The sequence below is a fragment of the Mytilus galloprovincialis genome, chromosome 4 (assembly GCF_965363235.1).
Source record: "Mytilus galloprovincialis chromosome 4, xbMytGall1.hap1.1, whole genome shotgun sequence".
Taxonomy (NCBI): Eukaryota; Metazoa; Mollusca; class Bivalvia; order Mytilida; family Mytilidae; genus Mytilus; species Mytilus galloprovincialis.
In genome coordinates, this window is record NC_134841.1 from 68,508,604 (window position 1) to 68,536,165 (window position 27,562).

At 33.6% G+C, this 27,562-nt stretch overlaps 1 protein-coding gene across 2 annotated transcripts; it reads right to left on the reverse strand.

Annotated features, from left to right (window-relative positions):
* Positions 1–734: 734 nt before the first annotated feature.
* On the reverse strand, positions 735–26,536 carry LOC143072800 (uncharacterized). Of its 2 annotated transcripts, XM_076247904.1 has the most exons (5): positions 25,887–26,503; positions 15,214–15,369; positions 9,632–9,767; positions 5,072–5,278; positions 735–3,074 (listed from the first exon to the last, which is right to left on the reverse strand). In XM_076247904.1, exons 1-5 carry the CDS (start codon positions 26,369–26,371, stop codon positions 2,883–2,885), a joined length of 1,176 nt encoding a protein of 391 aa, XP_076104019.1. In that variant the 5' UTR covers positions 26,372–26,503; the 3' UTR covers positions 735–2,882. The 2 variants fall into 2 exon arrangements, with proteins under 2 accessions (XP_076104019.1, XP_076104020.1); XM_076247905.1 differs by lacking the exons at positions 735–3,074; positions 5,072–5,278; positions 9,632–9,767 and adding an exon at positions 14,452–14,636 and having other exon boundaries at positions 25,887–26,536.
* Positions 26,537–27,562: the final 1,026 nt, after the last annotated feature.

Genomic DNA, 27,562 nt, shown 5'->3' on the forward strand with positions numbered 1-27,562 from the left:
AAACACCGTAGACATCGGAATGGCCAAAGAGCTCGGTATCACTGTATGCAGCTGCAAGAAAGGCTTGTTTTTCACTCGCAAACAAAATGTGTAAATGAAAACGATCGTGCACAAATTTCTTGCAAATGCAAAAAAGCTATGATACCATGTGGAAGTGAATGTCAACCAAGCCTACATGCACGAATGTAACTAGCGATGAAAACTAACTATGTCATCAATATTCAATTTTTACGAAGTTTTTGGATTATAAAATTAAAAAATTGTCATGTTTTTAGATAAAGTTTTTGTATTATTGAAACATTATATACCCTTCCGGAGCACCTGAGATCACCCCTAGTTTTTGTTGGGGTTCGTGTTGTTTATTCTTTAGTTTTCTATGTTGTGTCATGTGTACTATTGTTTTTCTGTTTGTCTTTTTCATTTTTAGCCATGGCGTTGTCAGTTTGTTTTAGATTTATGAGTTTGATTGTCCCTTTGGTGTCTTTCGTCCCTCTTTTATAATGTAATTTGAAAAAAAATATACCTCATATGGTCCGGCCCGTTAATAACCAAATGAGTATTATACTCATATGGTCCGACCATACGCGTATGGTCGGACCATATGAGTATACGCATATGGTCATGACCATACACGTATGGTCAAAATACTCATATGGTCCGGAATATATATAATGAACGCATTTCTAACCCTTTTGAAACCATAAAGCACATGCATATGTATAAAGAAAATTGCAAAAGATTTATATTTTTTTTATTAGATACTATAATCAATAACAGATAAGAATAACAATACATTAAATCATTCGAAAACTGTAATTTAACCAATACATTTAAAAAAAGACTGCATTTGACATCTTTTCACATATATTATTAAAATAGTAGTCACAGTACTAATTGATATTTTAGTCTGCAAACATGATTCATTCATTAGTTGTTGCTGCAATTAATTGGAAACTAGCTTGCAGTAACTGTGAGTACTCATAGATCAGTACTTTATGTCTCTAGTGTTTTAGTTTAATTTTGTGATGATGTTAAACCACTGTCCTGGCTTAGAGGAGGGTTGAACCCTGTTCAAATTCAGGAGACTTTAATTCCGAGGTTATGTTTTTTTTACTGTCTCAAGGTAACAAGACTGTAATTCAGTGGTTGCACTTGTCTAATACATATGTTTCTGGTTATTGTTTGGTTTTACTTTTTATCAGATTAGGGTCTTTCATAGCTTGCTTTCAACTATGGATTTCTATTTACTTAAACTAAAGTTATAGTGCGAATACCAAGAAAATGCTTATTTGGGCCTTTTTTGGCCCCTAATTCTTAAAATCTTGGGACCAAAACTCCCAAAATCAATCCCAACCTTCCTTTTGTGGTCATAAACCTTGTGTTTAAATTTCATTGATTTCTATTTACTTATACTAAAGTTATTGTGCGAAAACGAAGATTAATGCTTATTTGGGCCCTTTTTTGGCCCCTTATTCCTAAAATCTTGGGACCAAAACTCCCAAAATCACTCCAACCTTCCTTTTGTGGTCATAAACCTTGTGTTAAAATTTCATAGATTTCTATTCACTGTTACTAAAGTTAGAGTGCGAAAACTAAAAGTATTCAGACGATGACGAAGATGACAATTTCAATGTTGACATTATTTTCCTTTTAATTAGTGAAAACGCCTAGTTCATTATCTTCGCTAGCCAAAGGTTACCATCAACACCCGTTCTCTTCACCCTTGGTGGATTGAGTCAAGATTTGTGATAACAATGTTGCGCCATCTATTGGAAGATTAAAGTCACACCCATTCCAAATACATTATTCTTGACCAATGGTAGAACTTGAACTCTTCAATTTGGAGGTAAAAACATGTAGATTCTACACACTTGGTAAAGCCGGAAACGAAAAATATATGTCAACATTCATGCATTTGTGCATGAGACATACACACAGGAACTTCTAATAGTTGATTAAAAACCTTCAAGTTGTCAATTAATATTTTCATATGTTTAGGGATGTAAAGACTTGTTGCACAATAAACATGTGGCAACTGTTTACAAACACGTCTTACATTTACACGTGTTCATGTTATAGGCGCTTTTTGATTGGATGCAGCGAGTTTCCACTGCAAACAATAACAAGAGGCTGTCACAACGACAGCAAACCAGATTTATTAGCATTTATTTGTGTCCTGGCAATATCACAAGAACCATTACTGATGATTGGTGAAAGTGAAAATCGTCAATATCAAATTTGACCTCTATTTTGTCATCAGTATCAGCATATTAAAATTTGAAAAGCTTAGATTGAATGGTTTGTGAGTAAATGCAACAACGTGAATGGAAACACCATTTTACGATCTTTCAAGAGCCATAACTCTTGAACGGTAAAAGTCAAAATCGTCATTATTGAACTTGAACTCTATTTTGTCATCAGTAACAACATATTAAAATTTGAAAAGCTTTGGTTGAATGGTATGAGTTAGTGCACGGACAACATTTGATTGCCGCCCGCCTGCCCACCCCCGAGCATCCCCAAATCAATAACCGACATTTTTGTCACAAAAATCCGGTTAAAAATCCTTACCTTGTGTTTCCGAAATTTTATCCGCCAAGGGTGAAGAGAACGGGTAACGGGTAAAAAATAATGGTGTTTTGAAATACCCAAGACATATGTTTATGACACAGAAATAGTTTTACTGCAATAAAATGTAGAATTAATTACCTACAACGGTCAAATTCAAGGGAATATTTTTTAAGACCTACTTTCGTATGCAACCGGATGTGACGTACCATGATTTGGTGGTATTACACCTCTATATTCATTACTATGAATCAACTTTGGTATTCACTTTAGCTTTGATAGGGTGAGCAGATTCTAGTAACACAAAAGGCAGATTATACTTTTGATATTCCTAATCTTTGTCGGTTTCCTAAACGTAGAAAAGCTTTTATCAGCTGGCTCCTCTCCCTTGCCTTTAATATATCATAAGGTCCAATGAAATGCAGAGTAGCTTTGTCTTCTGGACCTAATTTATCTTTGATATGATTACAATACCTGGGTGATGTAGACAGGCATGTTATCAGTATCTGAAAAGAAAAATCAGTTATACTTAATTAGTATACCACTAGAAAGTTACTTGTTACCTGCCCAAGAGATGGTATAAAAGACACTTTAAAGTTCTGATATTTGTGAATATAGCACACTGGAAAAAAAGTAGAAGTACCCAGTGATCTTGCTCCACAAAATGATACCCCTCCCCCTTGCAAAGTCCATGATTTGCTAAGGGGAAACCCTAAAAATAATTTTAATAAAAAAATTAAAGAACCTCACATACCCCACACCCCCACATTGTCACTTAACAAACAAAATCTCACCAGATTCCTAAGTTCAAAGACTCATAACTCTACAAAAGTCAACTGATAAAAATTTTCTTGTGGATATGCACAATTAACATATAATGTCCTCATAAACTACAAAGTTTCAACTGTTGCAGTAGTATAATTGGGCCAAAAAAGTTCTAAGGGGCATAACTCCTAGAAAAAAAATTGAATCGTAATTTCCTGCAATAAGCTCATCTACATATTAGTATGTCCTTATTATCTACAAAGTGTCATGAAATTTTGTTGTGTGGTTTCAGAGAAGTTGCGATGACAAACTGTTGCAGTAGTATATTTTGGCCAAAATTCTAAGTTAAAGGGGCATAACTCCTACAATAAAAATTGAATCATAATTTCCTGCCGATATGCACATCTACATAGTAAGTCCTTATTATCTACAAAGTTTCATGAAATTCTGTTGTGTGGTTTCAGAGAAGTTGGGATGACAAACTGTTGCAGTAGTATATTTTGGCCAAAATTCTAAGTTAAAGGGGCATAACTCCTACAAAAAAAAATTCGTAATTTCCTGTCGATATGCACATCTACATAGTAAGTCCTTATTATCTACAAAGTTTCATGAAATTCTGTTGTGTGGTTTCAGAGAAGTTGGGATGACAAACTGTTGCAGTAGTATATTTTGGCCAAAATTTTAAGTTAAAGGGGCATAACTTCTACAAAAAAAAAAATCGTAATTTCCTGTCGATATGCACATCTACATAGTAAGTCCTTATTATCTACAAAGTTTCATGAAATTCTGTTGTGTGGTTTCAGAGAAGTTGGGATGACAAACTGTTGCAGTAGTATATTTTGGCCAAAATTCTAAGTTAAAGGGGCATAACTCCTACAAAAAAAAATTCGTAATTTCCTGTCGATATGCACATCTACATAGTAAGTCCTTATTATCTACAAAGTTTCATGAAATTCTGTTGTGTGGTTTCAGAGAAGTTGGGATGACAAACTGTTGCAGTAGTATATTTTGGCCAAAATTTTAAGTTAAAGGGGCATAACTTCTACAAAAAAAAAAATCGTAATTTCCTGTCGATATGCACATCTACATAGTAAGTCCTTATTATCTACAAAGTTTCATGAAATTCTGTTGTGTGGTTTCAGAGAAGTTGGGATGACAAACTGTTGCAGTAGTATATTTTGGCCAAAATTCTAAGTAAAAGGGGCATAGCTGCTACAAAAAAAAAAAATCGTAATTTCCTGTCGATATGCACATGTACATAGTAAGTCCTTATTATCTACAAAGTTTCATGAAATTCTGTTGTGTGGTTTCAGAGAAGTTGGGATGACAAACTGTTGCAGTAGTATATTTTGGCCAAAATTCTAAGTTAAAGGGGCATAACTCCTACAAAAAAAAATCGTAATTTGCTGTCGATATGCACATCTACATAGTAAGTCCTTATTTGTTGTGTGGGGTATAATAAACTGCTGACACAGAGAAATGTCTTGCTGTCAGCAGAAAATTCTGAAAAAGACAATTTGAGGGACAGCAGCATTGACAATTAATACGAAGTCGCTAGACCATGACATCGGGGCAGGGCATCCAAATAACTAAACTGATTTGTACTGATAGTAATGCAATTTTATAGAAAATATCATTTATCTATCAAAAGGGATCATTAATTTTACTGGACTGAAAGTATTGATCATTTAAGAGTTGATCGAAACATTTTAATCAATAAGCTATATATTAACATTACCTTTGTCTCATGGAGCAAAAGGCCAAGACATTGTTTTATGAAGCAAGAATTGCCTAGTCCAATGATCAGCTGTCCAACATGTTGGCTAAATCCTCTTATCTTTGATGGATCCATAGTTTGAAGTGTCTCCTTATCAATAGCCTCTGGTTTTTGTCTAGTATCATGAATCTTTTGATCAACTAATGAATCATTGGTTGAAACTTTAACCTAAGAACAAGGAAAACCATATAGGACCCACTAATTCATAATTAATAACTACTGTACATTCAGAAATTATTGCAAGGTTTCTTTATACAAATAATTTGACTGGTTTAATATCGCAATAATAACTAGAGGCTCTTAAGAGCCGGTGTTGCTCACCTTGGTCTATGTGTTGCAGTGCATATTAAACATAGGACACTCTACATTTTTTAAGACAAGAATAGAACTCATGACAAAACTCTCTGTTTTTGTGTCAGTGACTTGTTTGTAGAACTTACTTTACTAAACATTCTTGCTTACAGTTATCTCTATCTATAATGAGCTTGGCCCAGTAGTTTCAGAGCAGAAAATTTTTGTAGAAGATTAACTCCTGAAGTGGTCAATTGACAATTTTGATCATGGTGACTTATTTGTAGAGCTTACTTTGCTGTTTACAGTTTATCTCTTTCTATTATAATATTCAAGGTTATAACCAATAAACTGCTTCGCTGAGCGCAGCTGGATACGCCCCCAGAGGTCCAACCCTGAACAGTTGGGGCAAAAATGGACACAATATTCAAGCTTGATACAGGTCTGAATTTGGATTGTAATTAAATATTTGACATATTATAGGTTTCTGAATAAATGTAGCCAAAGAACTTGGAATTGGTTATATGAATAAAACCCCAAAACTCGGAAACGGTAATTCTGAAATTTATAAAAAATGAAAGGGAGCTCACGTCAATAGATATAAACAATTCACCAAAGTTTCATGCATATTGGTTAAAGTTTTTTTGAGTTAATGTCCGACATGTTGACGAAGGACTGACGGACAGACGGTCAACGGTATACCATAATACGACCCGTAAACGGGCATATAAAAACTGCAAAATTTCCTTAAAATTAACAATTCAGGGGCAGCAACCCAACAACAGGTTGTCTGATGCATTTGAAAATTTCAGGGCAGAAAGATTTGTACCTGATGAACAATTTTACTCCTTCTCAGATTTGCTCTAAATGCTTTAGTTTCAGATATATAAGCCAAAAACTGCATTTTACCACCAGGTTCTATTTTTAGCCATGGCAGCCATCTTGGTCAATGGGTGTAGTCATCAGATACATTTTTTAAAGAAGATACCCTAAGCATAATTTAGGCCAAGTTTGGTTTAATTTGGCACAGTAGTTTCAGAGGAGATTTTTGTAAAAGACTACAATAAAATGCTCCGCTGGGCGCAGCTTGATACGACCGCAGAGGTCGAACCCTGAACAGTTGGGGCAAGTATGGACACAACATTCAAGCTTGATACAGCACTGAATTTGGATTGTGATTAAATATTTGACATAGCATAGGTTTCTGACACAGAATGTGCTCTAAGAACTAAAAAATTTTTTAATTTACCTATTCAAACCATATCATTATCATTTGCTTTTATATATAAATCAGAAATAACCAATTTAAAATGGAAAATTTTAAAGTAAAAAAAAGTAAAAAAAAATCCCCCCCCCCTTATTTTGTGAACCCCCTTATGATTCATCACCCCCAAACTCAATCCCAGCCTTCCCTTTGTGGTATGGTACCTTGCAGTACAATTTCATAGAGATCTATACACCTGAACACAAGTTATTGTCTGGAAACTAGAAAAATGCTTGTTTTTTTGGCCCCTTTTTGGCCCCATATTCCTAAACATTTAAAGCAATTACCCCCAAACTCAAACCCAGCTTTCCCTTTGTGATATGGAACCTTGTAGTACAATTTCATAAAGATCCATACACTTACACACAAGTTATTGTCCTGACTCTAGAAAAATTCTTGTTTTTTTACCCTTTTTGGCCCCTAATTTCTAAAATTTTGAAGCAATTACCCCCAAAATCAATCCCAGCCTTCCCTTTGTGGTATGGTACCTTGCAGTATTATTTCAGAGAGATCCATAACTTGAACACAAGTTATTGTCTGGAAACTAGGAAAATGCTTATTTTTGGCCCCCTTTTCTTAAACATTTGGGCAATTACCCCCAAACTCAATTCCAGCTTTCCCTTTGTGATATGGAACCTTGTAGTACAATTTCAGAAAGATCCATAGACTTACACACAAGTTATTGTCATGAAACTAGAAAAATGCTTGTTTTTTGCCCCTTTTTTGGCCCCTAATTCCTAAAATTTTGAGGCAATTACCCCCAAAATCAATCCAAACATTCCCTTTGTGATATGGAACCTTCCAGTACAATTTCAGAGAGATACATACACTTGCACAAGTTATTGTCTGGAAACTAGAAAAATGCTTATTTTTGGCCCATTTTTGGCCCCTTATTCCTAAACGTTTTGGGAAATTACCCCCAAACTCAATTCCAGCTTTCCCTTTGTAATATGGACCCTTGCAGTACAATTTCAGAAAGATCCATACACTTACACACAAGTTATTGTCATGAAACTAGAAAAATGCTTGTTTTTTGCCCCTTTTTTAGCCCCTAATTCCTAAAATTTTAAGGCAATTACCCCCAAAATCAATCCAAACATTCCCTTTGTGATATGGAACCTTTTGGTACAATTTCAAGAGAGATCCATACACTAACACACAAGTTATGTCAGGGAGTTACAAAAATGCTTATTTTTGGCCCCTAATTCCTTAACTGTTGGTACCATAATCCCCAAAATCAATCCCAACCTTCCTTTTGTGGTATTGAACCTTATGGTAAAATTTCATAGAGATCCATTCACTTAAACTAAAGTTAGAGTGCGAAAACCAATCGGTCTTCGGACGACGACGACGTCATACCAATATATATATATATATATACGACCACAAATTTTTTTTGCGGTCGTATAAAAATTTACGAAAAATTGTGAAAAAATGACTTTAAAGGGCAATAACTCTTTTTGGGGTGAATTGACAATTTTTGTCATGTTTGACTTATTTGTAGAGCTTACTTTCATGACTTTGCTGAACAATTTTTCTGTTTACAGTTTATCTCTATCTATCAGTCAGGGGCGTTACTTAAACAAGTTATTTTTTTTAATTACCTAATATATAAGTAATTTTTTATTTTAAAAATAATAAAATTACTTAATAGAGTTATTTTAATTTTCAATAGAAACATAGACTAAATGTAGTTTTCATGATTTTTAAAACACCATTTTATATGATAAAATAAAGAATTTATCAGATTTGAGAGGAGTATAGAGATAAAGGGTTACTTTGAAAATAATGACAAAAATATTATTTGAATAAGTTATTTTTAACATTTTTGAAAAAAAATAGCAATTACACTTACCTATTAAAGGCACATAATTGAATTAGGTTACAAATTATAAATAACTTCAGGTCTTAATTAATTCACAAGTATCAATCTATTTATATCAGTCTACCTTCAAGATTTTAGAGGAAAATGATAATTTAATAGTCCCAAGAGACCAATCTTTGACCCAGAAGCATCGTTATGAAAGATAAGTGCGTTGGAAAGTTAATTAGTGTTTCTGAAGAATTAGTTTTTATATATCAAGGGAAAAATAACCAGATAACTGTGAAAATTATTTAAAGCTAGTAAAATCTGTATTCTTAAACACCTATAAAAATAATATTTAGAAAAATAACTTATATAAGTTATATTTAAATTAGCCTCGTTTTCAACATTACTTGTATAGGTAATTTTAATTGTTACTTGTTTAAGTAATGGCCCTGACTGATCTATTATAATATTCAAGATAATAACCAAAAACTGCAAAATTTCCTTAAAATTACAAATTCAGAGGCAGCAACCCAACAACGGATTGTCTGATGCATCTGAAAATTTCAGGGCAGATAGATCTTGGCCTGATGAACATATTCACCCCCATGTCAGATTTGCTCTAAATGCTTTAGTTTCAGAGATATAAGCCAAAAACTGCATTTTACACCCATGTTCTATTTTTAGCCATGGTGGCCATCTTGGTTGATGGGCGGGGTCATCGGATAGTTTTTTTATAACTAGATACCCTAAGGATGATTTAGGCAAAGTTTGCTTTAATTTGGACCAGTAGTTTCAGAGGAGATGATTTTTGTAAAAGTTAAGGGACGACGACGACGATGGACGCCAAGTGATGAGAAAAGCTCACTTGGCCCTTTGGGCCAGTTGAGTAAAAATTGCATTCTGATATCTGATACATAGTTTATATTTTCATGGTACATGTTCATGGATTTTAGTTTTTTGAAAAAAATCAGTGGAGAAATTTTAAGCCATCTGATATAAACCTTCGATATAAATTCTTTAAATATTTGGCAAGAATAGTACACAGGAGAGCACTTACAAGACTAGACTTAAGAAATCTGCATACATTGGAAATGAAAATTAATTGTTGACACACAAGCCTGAAATTTTTTTACTTTATTTATATATGAAGAAGTACCTCTGCAACTGTCATTATCTGTATCTGTGTTACATCCGTTACATCAAGCATTTTATTTGATGAAATTATGAAAGTTAAGTCTGGAACTGCCACAACATGTACATCCTTGATCATGGTTTCCTCGACCAATCCTATACTACAAAAAGAACCATTTTCAAAATTAACCTTTCATCATTTTCATATACAGGGTACCAGGATTTGATAATTTAGGTCGAGTCAATCGATTGCGATCTTGTTTTAATCAGTTATTTAAGGTGGTTACAATATTTCATGGATTTTAAATATGTCAAGGGCTAAATATTTTTGTGAGGTTTTTTGTTCATGCTTTTCTTGTCACTGATTTTGATCTTCCTTAATGTTTATAGGACAAGGTACAATTTGGGGTAAAATTTTCCTTAACATAAACTGTAATCCAATGAAATATTTGGCTTCTATTCTTGTATGAAATATTTGCCTTTCATTGGTTACACAACCATAAATAGAGGCTCTAAAGAGCCTGTGTCCCTCACCATGGTCTATGTGCATATTAAACAAAGGACACAGATGGATTCATGACAAAATTGTGTTTTGGTGATGGTGATGTGTTTGTAGATCTTACTTTACTGAACATTCTTGCTGCTTACAATTATCTCTATCTATAATGAACTTGGCCCAGTAGTTACAGTGGAAAATATTTTGTAAAAAATTACAAAAATTTACAAAATTTATGAAAATTGTAAAAAAATGACTATAAAGGGCAATAACTCCTTTAGGGGTCAATTGACAATTTTGGTCATGTTGACTTATTTGTAGATCTTACTTTGCAGTACATTATTACTGTTTACAGTTTATCTCTATCTATAATAATATTCACGATAATAACCAAAAGCTGCAAAATTTTCTTAAAATTACCAATTCAGGGGCAGCAACCCAACAACGTGTTGCCTGATTGGTCTGAAAATTTCAGGGCAGATAGATCCTGACCTAATGAACAATTTTATCCTGCAAGATTTGCTCTAAATGCTTTGGTTTCAGAGATATGAGCCAAAAACTGCATTTTACCCTATGTACTATTTTTTAGCCATGTCAGCCATCTTGGTTCGCGGGCGGGGTCATCAAACACATTTTTGAAACGAGTTACCCTTATGATGATTGTGGACAAGTTTGGTTAAATTTGTCTAAGTAGTTTCAGAGGAGAAGATTTTTGTAAAAGATTACAAAAATTTACGAAAAATGGTTAAAAATTGACTATAAAGGGCAATAACTCCTTAAGGGGTCAACTGACCATTTTGGTAAAGTTGACTTATTTGTAGATCTGTCTTTGTTGAACATTATTGCTGTTTACAGTTTATCTCTATCTATAATAATATTCATGATAGAAGTTTCCATGTCAAAATTAGACCTTCTTATTCAGTGACTCATACTATAGTAAGTCATTTTTGTGTTTGAAACAATTGACAAAGGTATCAACTAACTGGATCTGGATGGTAAGTATTACTTTTGATTTCACAGCACTCACTTCATACTAACAACATTTCACTTGAGCAATCTGCTAAAACATTTTACCAGTTGATCAGTTAGTTGGAGAAGAAATCTAACTGCAATTTGGTAAACTGTTTTGGCCATTGCTATTGTGATACCCCAAAGGTCACTGGATAAGCACAGTAATAAGTTTTTTACATCTTGTGTTGAAAACCTGAGGACTGACAGATGTATGAGCAAAACTCATGATTATGCAAAATTAAATCAATTTGTACAAAAGAAATTTACTAAGTCAGAACAAGTAAAATTTTCAATTCCACCAGTCACAATAAATGGTCTATTTAATGAGATGATCAAACTTGACATTAATAAATCCACCGGATCTGATAACATAGGACCAAAAATTTTAAAATTGAGTGCTCCTTTCATAACGTCATCTTTAACTTACATTTTTAACAGAATAATAGATACAAGTACATTACCCAGTGTTCTAAAGAATGCAAGAGTAACCCCTGTTTTTAAAGCTGGTGAAAAATTCATGGCAACAAATTATAGACCAATTTCTGTACTTCCCGTTTTATCAAAACTTTTAGAAAAGCATGTTTCAAAACATTTGTATGACTACCTAAAAAGATTAGATCTTTTACACCCAGCACAGTCTGGGTTTCGACAAGAACACTCTTGCCAAACTGCCCTTATCAATATCATAGATAAATGGATACAGGATATGAATGATGGTAATATCAACTTAGCAGTCCTGTTGGATTTTAAGAAAGCTTTTGATGTAGTAGATCATGATATTCTCTGTAAAAAACTTGAAATTTATGGATTTGATAATACTGCTGTTTCTTTTTTTAAATCATATTTGAATGAAAGAACTCAACAAGTACAAATTGGTAATGCTCATTCTGAAAAACTTTATATCAAGTATGGTGTCCCCCAAGGCTCCATATTAGGCCCCCTTCTGTTTATATTATACATAAACGACCTTCCTATTTATATGCAAAATTGTTGCACTGATTTATATGCCGATGATTCAACTTTACATCTTTCTGGTAATTGTTATCAAACTCTACAGTCAAAGGTACAAGAAGATTTACATGGTGTAGAGGAATGGTGCAATGATAACAATATGTTCATCAATAAAAATAAAACAAAATATATGATTATTGGAACGAAGCAAAGAGCAATGCCACATTACAATGAGAGTTGTTTAACTATTAACAATCAAGTGATACAATCTTCCACATGTGAAAGTCTTTTAGGCATTAAAATTGACCCTTCCCTCACATGGACAAACCAAATTGATGTGATCTGCTCAAAAATATCATCTAGACTATATCTACTATTAAAGATTAAAAAATTTCTAAATCTAGACTGCAGAAAATTATTCTATAATGGTTATATCTTGCCACTAATTGATTATTGTTGTATAGTGTGGAGTAGTTGTAGCAGTGAGGGTTTAAAAAGGATATTAAAATTACAAAAGAGGGCTGCTAGATTAATACTAGAAACAGACCCATTCGCTCCTTCTGCACCCTTATTCAAACATTTAAACTGGATGACAGTTGAACAGAGAATAAAATATCATAAGTTAGTGATGACATTTAAGTGCATTAAAAATGATGCCCCATCATATCTTACTAACAAGTTTCATTATGTTTCAGACAGAAATCCATACCCCTTGAGAAATGCTGTTCAAGGAAACCTCATACTCCCTAAACCAAAAACAGAATTGTTCAAAAAATCTTTTATGTATTCTGGACCATTCTTGTGGAATAATTTGCCAATACCGTTAAGAAATATTACAAATGTTAATTCTTTCAAATACAAAATAACAGATCATTTATTGAAATCAACCTAGCTATATCAATAATATTAAAAACTGATCATGTCATCATGTTTATTTTTTTCATCACATTTTATCAAGTTGTATTAAACATTATTATCATACTTGACTTTTTATACTAATGTATGCAATGTATATGTTTGCATTTTGTTTGATTTCTCATGATGAGGGCCTCAGGGAAGATTAGTTATATAGCTAACTGTGTAACCCTCTTAAAATAAAGTATTGTTGTTGTTGTTGTTGTTGTTGTCCACTTAAAAAACACACCAAAATGTGTCTATATGAAGTGAAAACATCCATTGTTTATGAATGCTTATCGTGTCAATATTTTTAAATCACTTAAACCTGTCGAGCATTATTAAATATTGATTCGTATTCACATATATGTTGTTTACAAATCCAATCAATATTAATAAAGGAACAGTAGTTTTGTTTTGTTGTTGTTAAAATGGGACAGTAACTATATAATCATGATAATAGCCCAGATACCATTTATGTAGGAAGCAGGCCATGCGATACCCTCCTATATTATTAAGATATTTAACGTTTGGCATCACTGGGGTATATTTGTGCAAAAAAAGTTCACTTATAATTAATAAACGATAAATTTAACTGTACAAAACTAATCAATTACAATTTTTATGTTCATTCTAAGTATGCATGACATATTTGCCACTAAGCAACCAAGAGTTAAATTATGCGTTGCAAATTAACAAACCGTGTTGCACAAACTTATGCTAATCAAAGCATTGTCAATGTTGTGATCCAGCCATATTCATAGCTAGTCTGATATTCTTCTAACCATACTTTTTTTTTCTCTTTTCATTTCCAATCTTACTATAAAATTTCTGTGTAATTGTCCAAATGTAGGGAATTTCACAATATTGATGCAAATATTGATATATTTACATATTGATATGTCAATTTTAGACTCTGTCAGATTTTTTTTTAATAAATGGTGGTACAACAGGTCATGAGATATTAACTGTGGTGAATTAAGACTGGGGTTGTTTCCAATTAATACTTACACCTTTGAGTGTAATTATTTGAAAATCATGACATTTGATAATCATACTGACTCTTACTTGCCAATTGAAAGAATTGGAGTTATACCATTTCAAAAAAGTGTGGGAATCAACTTAGATCTATTAATACACATGTTGACCCAAATTTCGTTGAATAACAACTTACACAAGCATAAGATACTTATATAAAACAAAATTCTTATCAACTGATTCAATTGATGTAAAAATACTTTTTCAAAATAATTCATAAATAGTAAATCATTATAAATTTTGATTTACAAAGGAACTATATGCAAGTGTATATCTAAAATAAAAGGGTTGTTCGTCCAATCTTTTCTAAATTCAAGGGCAAATAAAATGTCAAAAGTTGGCAGTTGATGATTAACATGATTAAAATGGTGTAGAAAGATTCCACAAATCATAAAAACACATTATAAGTTTCATGATATGTCTTCAACTTAGCATGGCTGAATCAATAAAACCACTGCAAGCAAAACGCATTTTTATTGTGCCATTCTTATTCTTATCTGGTGTCTATTTGAAAGCAGAAGTCATTGATATCATCTTTCACTGTGGATAGACAGGATAATGTTCCATGTCTTGGGCATTGGTCTTTACCAAACAGAATACCTTTATTTCCTCCAGATGTCGTTTGATCTGTTTTAGAATCCTGCAACCAAAACCAGACGTCTTTAATCATGTTTTCAAAAATTATTAAATTGCCATAAAAGTTATTGCCTTTACTGAGGACATATTATTGCTAAAAGTTTTGAGATGTTCTGGTGTTTTAAAGCGGACACGCTTTGCAAATAATAATAATTGAACACGTTTGGATCATTTAGGATTTTGAGGACATGTTTGGGCATTGTTGGGGAGATTGACACTTTTGGAAGTGTTACATATACATTGTATCATGTCTGTCTGAATTTCAAAATTTTAAAGAAATAACATTTTCATTCCACTAATTAAGCTTGCTCATGTTGTTTCATTTCTTGTTGTAGCAAGATGTTCGTAAGGAATCTTAGCTGCTATTCTCAATTTAAAAAAAACAATATCTTACTGGTTTTACATGTATGTACATGTATTGTAACACAATAGTCCAGCAATGTGAAAAAAACCCTGAAAAGTCAGTCCTCATTCTGCAGTATGTTAAGGTTAAGCACAAAGTGGTTAAAGAAACAGTCTTGTCAATAGTCATGATAGTAATGGTCAAAATTTATTTTCACCATATTTTTTAAAGAATTTACCTTCCCTTTAGGTTACACATTCTGCAAAACTTCTCCAGCATTGTTGTGAACCTCATTTCTTCCACTGTTCTAGAAGTCAACAACAAATCACGAAGTATTTCTTTTAGGTCATTTTGAAAGTCATGTCTTCCAGCTTCAATATGATGTATCATAACTCTGAAAAAAAAATCCTAATTATTTATATAAGAACTGGACACTGATTAGAGGTGCATAGAATCTGCTGTCGATTTGGAAACTTGTTCTATAATCTATTATTAAGTCAGACTTGGTGTCTATTTGAGTCGTACCTGTACATATATATATGCAAAATCAAATAAATGGGGAATATGTCTATGGGACACAGATGATGCCCCCGCTAGCATATCATATAAAGTTATAAAGGGCAGGGTTTCCCCGAGTCAATTATTTTTTTCGCCAACTTACATAAATATATTTTTCGTTTAAAATGTTCCTTCTTTCTAACCCCCCCCCCCATTTACTTTTTAAAAGATACTATAAAAATAGCAATATAGACATCATAATTTTGACTTCAAAAGTTTATCGGATATACATTTCCCTTCCAGTTGAAGGATAAAGACTAAAGGCAGAGACTTTTCTTACTTTTCAACAGGTTTGGAACAACCCTCCAAATGTGGGATATCCCTTAAATAAGGGACTGTCCCTCAGACAAGGGATCATTTTGCTGTTGTAGAAAAGTAAAAAGAAAAATTTAGCTTTTTTTTAACTTAAACGGGGAAAAATTCATTATATTTGGAACAACTTTTCTTAAAGAGGGGTCCACTTATTTTTTAAAATAAAGAAGATACATGTACATGATGTATAAGTCCAGGAATATTACAAAATTCTTGGACATGTTTTGACCATATAATACCAGATAGTTGTATAGTTCTTTGGGAAAAGTTTCTTCAAATGATATGAATATGTGCCCTTTTGTACTAAAAAGTGGTTTTTACAACAAAACATTTTTTTTTTATCACTTGAAATTGATCCCTGATTTAAGGGATAGTCATTACATTGAAGGGTTACTTATTTGAGGAGTTGTTCCCAACCTGTTGAATATATTTCTTCATAACGACAGTTTTCTTTTCCGGACCATCGTAAATGAAAAAGTTGAGACGTAAAAATATGCTTGAAACACGTGCGTCGCCAAAACGAAAAATAAATAAAATGGATGAAATCAAATCATTATATATATTTCTTTCGCCAAATTCTTTCGCAAATGATGAATTTTAATCGCCACAATTTTTATTTTTTTGCAAAATGCGAAAATGGTGAACGCCAGCGGTAACCTTGAAAGGGACATAACTGAAGAACAGTAAAAGTGACGCTACTCAAATTTGTACTTGATCTGAGTTTTGTGGTTATATGTATTGTGTATAAGTTTTATAACATTTCGTTGAGGCAAACTGAAGGTAGAGAACGGAAACAAAAAATTCAGCAATTATTCCATTTGTAAAGGGGCATAACTTTAGAACAGTAAAAGTGACACCACCAAAATTCAAACTTGATCTGTATTTTGTGGTATTAAGCATTGTGTATAAGTTTCATAACATTTGGTTGAGGCTAACTTTAGTTAGGGAATGGAAATGAAAACTAGTATTTTTTCCATTTGTAAAGGGGCATAACTCTAGAACAGTAAAAGTGACACTACCGAAACTCAAACTTGATCTGTGTTTTGTGGTAATAAGCATTGTGAATAAGTTTCATAACATTTGGTTGAGGCAACCTAAACTAGATTTGATTTGATTTTTGGTGTTTTAACGCCACTTTTAAGCACCGCTTTTGGGCCAATTTTTATTGGTGGAGGGAGCCGGAGTGCCAGGAGAAAACCACCGACCTGTGATAGGAAAACTGACAATCCTAGTCAATTTAGATTGGAGTCCAGTGCACCCGCACAAGCGGGGTTTGAACTCACAACCTCAGTGTTGACTGGCTAGTGATTACAGTAGTAACTACTTAGACCACTCGGCCACTGAGGCCCCTCCTAAACTAGAGAGCGGGAATGAAAAATTCAGCAATTTTTCCATTTGTAAAGGGGCATAACTCTAGAACGGTTTAAGTGACGCCACTGAAATTTAAACTTGATCTGTGTTTTGTGGTAATAAGCCTTTTGTAGAAGTTTTATAACATTTGGTTGAGGCAAACTAAAGTTAGAGGACGGAAACCAACTTTGGGAAGTAAGCCAAAATATTTATCAAATGGAATTTATTTTAAGATGTTGCATTAGAATGGAGATATCTGTATTGTATTTCGTTGCTAGGTAAACTCAATTTGTGACAGTCAAATCTACGTTTCACGAAGGCCAAGCTTAAAATACAATACAGATATCTCCCAATTACAGATATTTGAATTTTAATGAGGGCCGGTAAATAATGAAAACTTATAAATGTAAATAAAATGCTCCGCTGGGTGCAGCTTGAAACGACCACAGAGGTCGAACCCTGAACAGTTGGGGCAAGTATGGACACAACATTCATTATAAGCTTGATACAGCACTGAATTTGGATTGTGATTAAATATTTGACACAGCATAGGTTTCTGACACAGAATGAATGTGGTCTAAGAACTTAAAAATATTTTTAATTTGCCTATTCAAACCATATCATTATTATTTGCTTTTATATATAAATCAGAAATAACCAATTTAAAATGGAAAATTTTAAAGAAAAAAAATGGAAAAAAAGGAAAAAAAAATCCCTCCCCCAAATTTTTTGAACCCCCTTATGATTCATCACCCCCAAACTCAATCTCAGCCTTCCCTTTGTGGTATGGTACCTTGCAGTACAATTTCAGAGAGATCCATATATACACTTGAACACAAGTTATTGTATTGAAAGTAGAAAAATGCTTGTTTTTAGGCCCCTTTTTGGCCCAAAATTCCTAAACGTTCAGGGCAATTACCCCCAAACTCAAACCAAGCTTTCCCTTTGTGATATGGAACCTTGTAGTACAATTTCATAAAGATCCATACACTTACGCACAAGTAATTGTCCTAAAACTAGAAAAATGCTTGTTTTTTGCCCCTTTTTGGCCCCTAATTCCTAATATGTTTAGGCAATTACCCCATAATCAATCCCAGCCTTCCCTTTGTGGTATGGTACATTGCAGTACAATTTCAGAGAGATCCATACACTTGAACACAAGTTATTGTCTGGAAACTAGAAAAATTCTTATTTTTGGCCCCTTATTCCTAAACGTTGTGGGCAATTACCCCCAAACTCATTTTCAGCTCTCCCTTTGTGATATGGAACCTTGTAGTGTTGTGATATGGAACCTTGTAGTGTTGTGATATGGAACCTTGTAGTACAATTTCAGAAAGATACATACACTTACACACAAGTTATTGTCATGAAACTAGAAAAATGCTTGTTTTTGCCCCTTTTTTGGCCCCTAATTCCTAAAATTTTGAGGCAATTACCCCCATAATCAATCCCAGCATTCCCTTTGTGATATGGAACCTTGTGGTACAATGTCAGAGAGATCCATACACTAACACACAAGTTATGTCTGGAAGTTTTTTTTTGTCCCCTTTTTGACCCCTAATTCCTTAACTGTTGGTACCATTATCCCCAAAATCAATCCCAACCTTTCTGTTGTGGTATTGAACCTTATGGTAAAATTTCATAGAGATCTATTCACTTAAATTAAAGTTAGAGTGCGAAAACCAATGTGTCTTCTGACGACGACGACAACGACGACGACGCCAACTTCATACCAATATACGACCACAAAAATTTGTTTGCGGTCGTATAAAAATGGAAAAAAAATGGTAACATTTGTCATTTCCATGTGTAAGGGCAATAACTCCCATAAGAAGTTGTCTGACAGTTTTACAGCTGTGAGGTTTAATTATGCATACAAATTTTCCAAAATGCTAAAATTATCACTGATACCTTTATCTTACATTCATTTAGAGTATTTTCCTGAAGAAATAACTGTGAAGAACTTCTTAAAAGCAATCGTGCTTTGAAAACGTACACAGATTTAACATATCCGTCTCTGGTCCATGTTTTACCATTGTCAAGTCAACATCCAGTATTAGAAAAATGTGATTTTTAAAATATAAAGCAAAGTTGTTGAGAACATAATGTCTGTCACCATGCTGGTGACGATTTGTCTCGGTGCTGAAGTGTCTAGAATGCTGCAAACTTGACACATTCAGTCAGGGGTACTACTTGTACAAGTTATTATTATCCACCCCTAGTTGATCCGGCCCTATAATAAAATAATAATGAATAATTAACTTCGGCGGATTTGGTGACATATCTGAATCAGTATAAATGGAATTTGTAAAAAGTATCGATGAATAGTGACAGCAGGTAAGTGAAGGATGCCTAATATTACCTTTAGCATGTTTAGAGAAACATTCAGATGAATTACTTTAAATCGATACAAAAATGAGTAATCAGTGTGATTTGTACAATTTGTTAAGCAGCATCGATATCAGTATATGAATATGAAGTTATTTTCCATGATAACCATGATAACTCAGAATACAATTGGGAAAAGTTTATATTCAATTCCGACACATAGAAGAGATAAATAGATATTTACAATCCACTGGAACACATAATAATGTAATTACCATAATGATCATTAGTCTATACATTTGTAATTGGTTTGTTTATTCAACAATTGTCTGATGATCGTGAACCAAAGTAAGGCTGGTCGTAATCACTTAATTCAATTAAAATCATAGCTATTAAAATTTACTAAGAGCTAATTTCCTAATTCTTGTAGAGTAAAACTTTGGTGGCTTGCTTGCTTTGTTTGTATAACAATGTATAAACTTTTAACTCAAGCTTTGACATCTTCAAACAATATATATAGGCATAGTTAAACCTGTATATATTATATTTACATTTAATTGGACGTTATCCCAATAAAATTGTACAATATACAAACAAAGCAAGTAAGTAAGCTAACCTGAAAGTCTTGCTCTACATGCATTAGGAAATTAGCTCTAAATAAACAATTCACAGGGCCGTAACTAGGCCTTGGGAACAGACGAGGCAGGGGTTTAACGGGAGCCGCCGATTGAGGCCCCCTGGCCGAAAATTGTAACATTAATTTATGGTTCGAAATATATCTTGTTACCTCCGTTGTTTGTATCATATTTATCGTTTTGTTTCATATTTACCATATAAAGAACTGTAATAGTCTATCAGAGCCGGTTGACAGATATTTGCCTCGAATTTTGTACCATCAATTATATAAAATTTACAGTAGGTTATATGTCTGATAGTAGAAAATGCGGGACAAGTGTGTGTGGTCAACGTTTTATTAAAAATAACACACATTTTCAATAACACTTTAATAAAGCGCAAAGAGTGGAACCTAGTCACTGTCTGTGAATGCTAGTTTGACCTTTCTTGTGCCACTATTATCCCATCGTCTGACTACTTTCTTTGAATTGAATAATTAATTTTTTTTGCTAATTCTATAAACATGATAAATGCATGTGCGTATTGCTGTGTGTTTGTTTTTCTTACAATGTACATTGGCTAGAGGTATAGGGGAGGGTTGAGATATCAAAAAACATGTTTAATTTTTAGTTCATTTATATATTTCAGAGTTTTATAGTATGACGTCCATTATCACTGAACTACATGTAGTACACATTATTGTTTAGGGGCCAGCTGAAGCACGCCTCCGGATTCGGGATTTTCTCGCTGTACTGAAGACCCATTGGTGGCCTTCGGCTGTTTTCTGCTCTTCGGTCGGGTTGTTGTCTCTTTGACACATTCCACATTTCCATTCTCAATTTTATTACACCCGAATCAATAATGATACAAATTAAATACTCTCTAGTCACCTTTACCATGGTTAATTGTGTGACCGTCTTTATTTCACAAGCCCAAAGTATTCCCACAATACTCCATGGAAATTCAAAGTATCAAGCAATCAAATTGTCATTCTGCCAAGGTCTTGTCCTGTCCGTTTAACATTTGAATGGAATAATCACATACATTTTGTAACTTGCTCTCTATATATAGCTAAAAGAAAGCCTACTTCATGTACTTGCCGTTAAACCAAACAAATCCTCCATCCATCCAAAATAAATGTTTTGTTTTCGAATAGCAGCCAGGTTTGCAGCAAAACATTTGAAAATGCCTCAAATCTTCATTTTATTTGAAAGAGAACTACATACAAATTGTGGGGTGTTTAGGTATTCATGTGTGATCTGTGAATGCTTCTTTAATAATATTAACTGAGCAAGGTGAAGAATTCAAACTATTTTAATTTTGATTTACTTTGCGAACTGACAACATGACTGATAATGTTGGAAATATCCATTATCAATAATTCATTTTCACGGGAAATAAATAATTACAGAACCAAATGCCGGTTTACTGGCGATGGTAATCAGATACAGAGATATTGATACCTTACGTTGAAATAAAAGTACAGAAGCTGCACGTCAACATAAATTACTATTCGAAGTATGCATTACTTAATTCTTGATGTTAAAATGCAAGGATGTGTTCTACCCTCTGCATGCATGCCTAACTTTCTCCATTTTCTTTTTTTCCCTTATTATTTTTTTTTGCCAGCAATTGCCTCGTCTGCCTCATTGTAGTTACGGCCCTGATTCAAGGTCTTTATAGTTGGATCTTTTATTAGAAGTTCTAATAACGTTTGTCAGGACCTCAGCAGGAATATCAACTCTTCCTGCTGCTTTTCAAAGATAAGCATGAAATACATGTACAGCTTTTAAGACTTCTTCTTATATATATCTATAATAATATTCAAGATAATAACAAACTAGAGGCTCTAAAGAGCCTGTGTCGCTCACCTTCGTCTATGTGAATATTCAACAGAGGACACAGATGAATTCATGACAAAATTGAGTTTTGGTGATGGTGATGTTTTGTAGATCTTACTTTACTGAACAATCTTGCTGCGTACAATTATCCCTATTAATTAGGTTTGGCCCAGTAGTTTCAGTGGAAAATGTAAGTAAAAACTTACAAATTTTATGAAAATTGTTAAAATTTACCATAAAGGGCAATAACTCCTTAGGGGGTCAATTGACCATTTTGGTCATGTTGACTTATTTTTAGGTCTTACTTTGTTGAAAATTATTGCTGTTTACAGTTTATCTCTATCTATAATAATATTCAAGATAATAACAAAAAAGCCAAAATTTCCTTAAAATTACCAATTCAGGGGCAACCTACTAACCAGTTGTCCAATTCATCTGAAAATTTAAGAGCAGATAGTTCTTGACCTGATAAACAATATCAACCCCTATCAGAATTGCTCTAAATGCTTTGGTTTTTGAGTTATGAGCCAAAAACTGCATTTTACCCCTATGTTCTATTTTTAGCCATGGCGGCCATTTTGGTTGATTGGTCGGGTCACCGGACACAATTTTTAATCTAGATACCCCAATGATGATTGTGACTAAGTTTCATTTAATTTGGCCCAGCAGTTTCAGAGGAGAAGATTTTTGTAAAAGATTACATAGATTTACGAAAAATGGTTAAAAATTGACTTTAAAGGGCAATAACTTCTAAAGGGATCAACTGACCATTTTGGTCCAGTTGACTTATTTGTAAATCTTACTTTGCTGAACATTTTTGCAGTTTACAGTTTATCTCTATCTATAATAATATTCAAGATAATAACCAAAAACAGCAAAATTTCCTTAAAATTATCAATTCAGTGGCAGCAACCCAACAACCAGTTGTCCAATTCATCTGAAAATTTCAGGGCAGGTAGATCTTAACCTGATAAACAAATTTACCCCATGTCAGATTTGCTCTAAATGCTTCGGTTTTTGATTTATCAGCCAAAAACTGCATTTTACCCCTATGTTCTATTTTTAGCCATGGCGGCCATTTTGGTTAATTGGTCGGGTCACCGGACACAAATTTTAAACTAGATACCCCAATGATGATTGTGGCCAAGTTTGATTTTATTTGGCCCAGTAGTTTCAGAGGAGAAGATTTTTGTAAAAGTTAACGACGGACGACGACGACGACGACGGACGACAGACGACGGACGCAGGACACCAAGTGATGGGAAAAACTCACTTGGCCCTTTGGGCCAGGTGAGCTAAAAACTGCAAAATTTTGTTAAAACTACCAATTTGGTGGCAGAAACCCAACAATGGGTTGCTCGATTCGTCTGATAATTTCATGGCTGATAGATCTTGACAAATTGAACAATTTAACCCCATGTCAGATTTGCTCTAAAAGCTTTAGTTTTTAAGATATAAGCTAAAAACTGCATTTGACCCCTATGTTCTATTTGTAGCCATGGTGGCCATGTTTGACGATGGATCAAAACTTCGGAGTTTCAGAGAAGAAGATTTTTGAAATAGTTTATGACAACAGACGACGAAGGACGCCAAGTGATGGCATAAGCTCACATGGGGCCCTTTGGGCTCCGGTGAGCTAAAAAGGGAGACAATGCCATTTAATATAAGGCAAAATAATAAAAACTAGAGGCTCTAAAGAGCCTGTGTCGCTCACCTTGGCCTATGTGAATATTACACAATGGACACAGATGGATTCATGACAAAATTGTGTTTTGGTGATGGTGATGTGTTTGTAGATCTTACTTTACTAAACATTCTTGCTGCTTACAATTATCTCGATCTATAACAGTACTTTCTGTGGAAAATGTTATTGAAAATCTTCAAATTTTTAGAAAATTGTTAAAAATTGACTATGAAGAGTAATAACTCCTTAGGTGGTCAATTGACTATTTTGGTCATAGTGACTTATTTTTAGTTCTTACTTTGCTGTACATTATTGCTGTTTACAGTTTATCTCTATCTATAATAATATTCAAGATAACAAAAAAAACAGCAAAATTTCCTCAAAATTACTAATTCAGTAGCAGCAACCTAACAACCGATTATCCGATTCATCTGAAAATTCCAGGGCAGATAAATCGTGACCTGATCAACAATTTTACTTCCTGTCAGATTTGTTCTAAATGCTTTGGTTTTTGAGTTATAAGCCAAAAACTGCATTTTACCCCTATGTTCTATTTTTAGCCATGGCGGCCATCTTGGTTGGTTGGCCGGGTCACCGGACACATTTTTTAAACTAGATACCCCAATGATGATTATGACCAAGTTTGGATTAATTTGTCCCAGTAGTTTCAGAGGAGAAGATTTTTGTAAAAGATAACTAAGACTTACGAAAAATGGTTAAAAATTGACTAAAAAGGGCAATAACTCCTAAAGGGGTCAACTGACCATTTCGGTCACGTTGACTTTTTTGTAAATCTTACTTAGCTGAACATTATTGTAGTTTACAGTTTATCTCTATCTATAATAATATTCAAGATAATAACCAAAAACAGCAAAATTTCCTTAAAATTACCCAATTCAGGGGCAGCAACCCAACAACGGGTTGTCCTATTCATCTGAAAATTTCAGGCCAAATAGATCTTGACCTGATAAACAATTTTACCACGTGTCAGATTTGCTCTAAATGCTTTGGTTTTTGAGTTATAAGCCAAAAACTGCATTTTACCCCTATGTTCTATTTTTAGCCATGGCGGCCATCTTGGTTAGTTGGCCGGGTCACCGGACACATTTTTTGAACTAGATACCCCAATGATGATAGTGGCCAAGTTTAGTTTAATTTGGCCCAGTAGTTTCAGAGGAGAAGATTTTTGTAAAAGTTAACGAAGACGACGGACGACGACGACGGACGACGGACACCGGACGCAAAGTGATGGGAAAAGCTCACTTGGCCCTTCGGGCCAGGTGTGCTAAAAATCTTAAAGACTCATTATCTTTAATAAATATGTACAATGATGTATGGAAAAGTTTGACACAAGCTTTCTGTTTTTTTGGTGTTTTTTTTTCGATTTTAAAGACTGAAAATAAAATATATTGACTCTGAAATTAAAATTTTGGGTTATATATTAAAACCACTATATACTCATGATACTGCACAGACTTTAAACCCATTGACAAGGATGATGGTGTCTAAGTAACTGCAATTCAGAATACCGAACATGTTGAATGAGGGCATTTTTTTAAAGAAAATACTTTTAACCATGCTATTGACATTCTTATCTTTATCTATAATCATATTTTTTACTTTTCTTTATTTTCTGTTTTTTTTTATATTTTTGGTTTATTTTTCTATTTCAACAATTTCTTTATCATATTGGCTTGAATTTTTTTATTTTGTTCATCTAAAGTTCCTTTCTTAGTGGTCCATTTATAAACATGATAAAACATCATTTCCTTAAGTTCTACATGTTCTAGTTCGTTAATATATGATCATGATGATAAACCTGTCATCCATACATGTTTACTACGCATGGACGGACTTACCGGACAACAACACTTCTGTGAAAACAGAGGTGACCCATTTGTCTGATTGATTTTCAAATCTTTTCAGATATATGATTGCGGAAATAAGATAGTAAAAAATGTACGTAACATTGAGTTTTCAGTGAATAGATTCAAATCAAATTTGATGCAATTTTTATATAATAAAGAAGAAATATACACGATCAAAGCCTTAGATGGGCGGAGTTACCAGACTGCATCGTATCTTCATTTTTATTCCCTATAAATATTTTTTTATATTGGGGCGGATCGACTAAGGGCCCGATTGACATGAAGCTACAAGAACTTGAGAAGTACCTGACTGACATTGCAGTAGTGAATGAAAAGATGGTAATTTTAATTTTACCTGGAACTACTACCCACAGTTTTCATCAACTCTTCATCATCATGGTGTTCATCTGAATCAGCATCAACTTTGGGAAGAAAGTTTTTAACAAGATATTCTATAACTTTAAAATGATTTTCCTGTTCAAGTTCTTTGACACTTGTGTCAAATGTCAAGTTAGCATTCAAATAATCCATCATCTTGATTAAATCTGCATCGAGGGGTGGCAAAACTGTATTTATATTTGAAAACATGTCGAAAAATTCATCAATGCTCTTCGTGGATGGGTCGATCCAGTTCCAATTAATCTGAAGATTTTCTAGTTCGCTCATCGTCCAATCACTTGTTTCACGCGGAATGTAACTACTCAGTGCAGTTAATTTCTTCTTCTTATCGCTTGATGCGGAATAATAATCGCCATCTGATCTTTTTGTCCACAGTGGATCATCTTCTGAATTTGAGCTGTGCCGTTTGCGTTTGCGTTTAGGTTTCGAGGATGACGCCATGTTGTGCCGAGGATAATTGTTCTCAACTCATCAATATACGGCAGCCGGTACGGTCACAGAACCGTTCGAATGCAGCACCGGAATACGTCCCCAGAACCATTTAAAAGTCATGCGCAGCACTTGTTAGCTAAATACCGACAAACAATTGTGACCTGAATGACCACAAATAAACACAACATAATATATATTATATATATATATTGTAATCACAGTAGTCTTAGATTATAATTATCAGTTTCGTTTGTTTGTCTCAGTGATTAAGGAGGTTATATGAGACATATAACCTCCTTGGTCTGATTAAATGATAACGAGGTGTTTGTCGCTCCTTTTTTTAAATAAATTGTGACCTATATTATAGTTGTTATAGTCATATCCCATAATTATTGTAGCTGAATATTTCTCTTATGTAAAAAGTACCCAGTAATCAATAAAAAAATTATTTGATCTATAGTGAAAAATCTGTTCTCGGCAAATGATTAGTCGAAATTTGATTATGACGTCTAAATGTTTTGTTTTCATCTGAATTTTCCTATTGTGACGTCATGAAAAAAGGCGACCATGTCTGATGACGTCGTATATAAAGAACACAATTTTCTAAAAATATATAATATTAAGATAATAAGCAACCAGATGCTCCGCAGGGTACAGCTTTATACGACTGCAGAGGTCATACCCTGAACGGTTGGGGCAAGTATGGACACAAAATTTAAGCTTGATGCAGCTCTGAATTTGAATTGTGATTAAATAGTTGAAACAACACAGGTTTCTGACACAAAATGAATGTGGTCTAAGAACTTAAACTTAAAACTTTAAAATTCTAAATTGGACCCATTATCAAGAACCCTTTGGACCTTAATGTAGACCAATTTGAAAACAGGACCAAAATTTAAGAATCTAATTACATGGTTAGATTAAACATATCAAATAACCCAATAATTAATTTTTTGATGAAATCAAACAAAGTTTAATTTTGGACCCTTTTGGCCCCTAATTCCTAAAATGTTGGGACCTAAACTCCCAAAATCTATACCAACCTTCCTTACCGTATAAATGAAAAATAAAGAGGTTTTAAACTGGTGACAGTGTAAATCGGACATTATTTTGAAAATAAAGACGTAACAAGGGACCGATAATGTTCTGTCGGACGAACCTTAGGACAAAATCTTGTAATGTCGGATGTAACAAGGGACC

Excerpts from the sequence above, each read along its gene's own strand:
- LOC143072800 (XM_076247904.1), bottom strand. The coding sequence starts at position 26,371 with ATGGCGTCATCCTCGAAACCTAAACGCAAACGCAAACGGCACAGCTCA. Across the intron at positions 5,279-9,631 it reads AGATAATGACAGTTGCAGAG|GTTAAAGTTTCAACCAATGA; the intron begins GTACTTCTTCAT and ends CCTTGTTCTTAG. Across the intron at positions 3,075-5,071 it reads TTTTGCTCCATGAGACAAAG|ATACTGATAACATGCCTGTC; the intron begins GTAATGTTAATA and ends TTTTCTTTTCAG.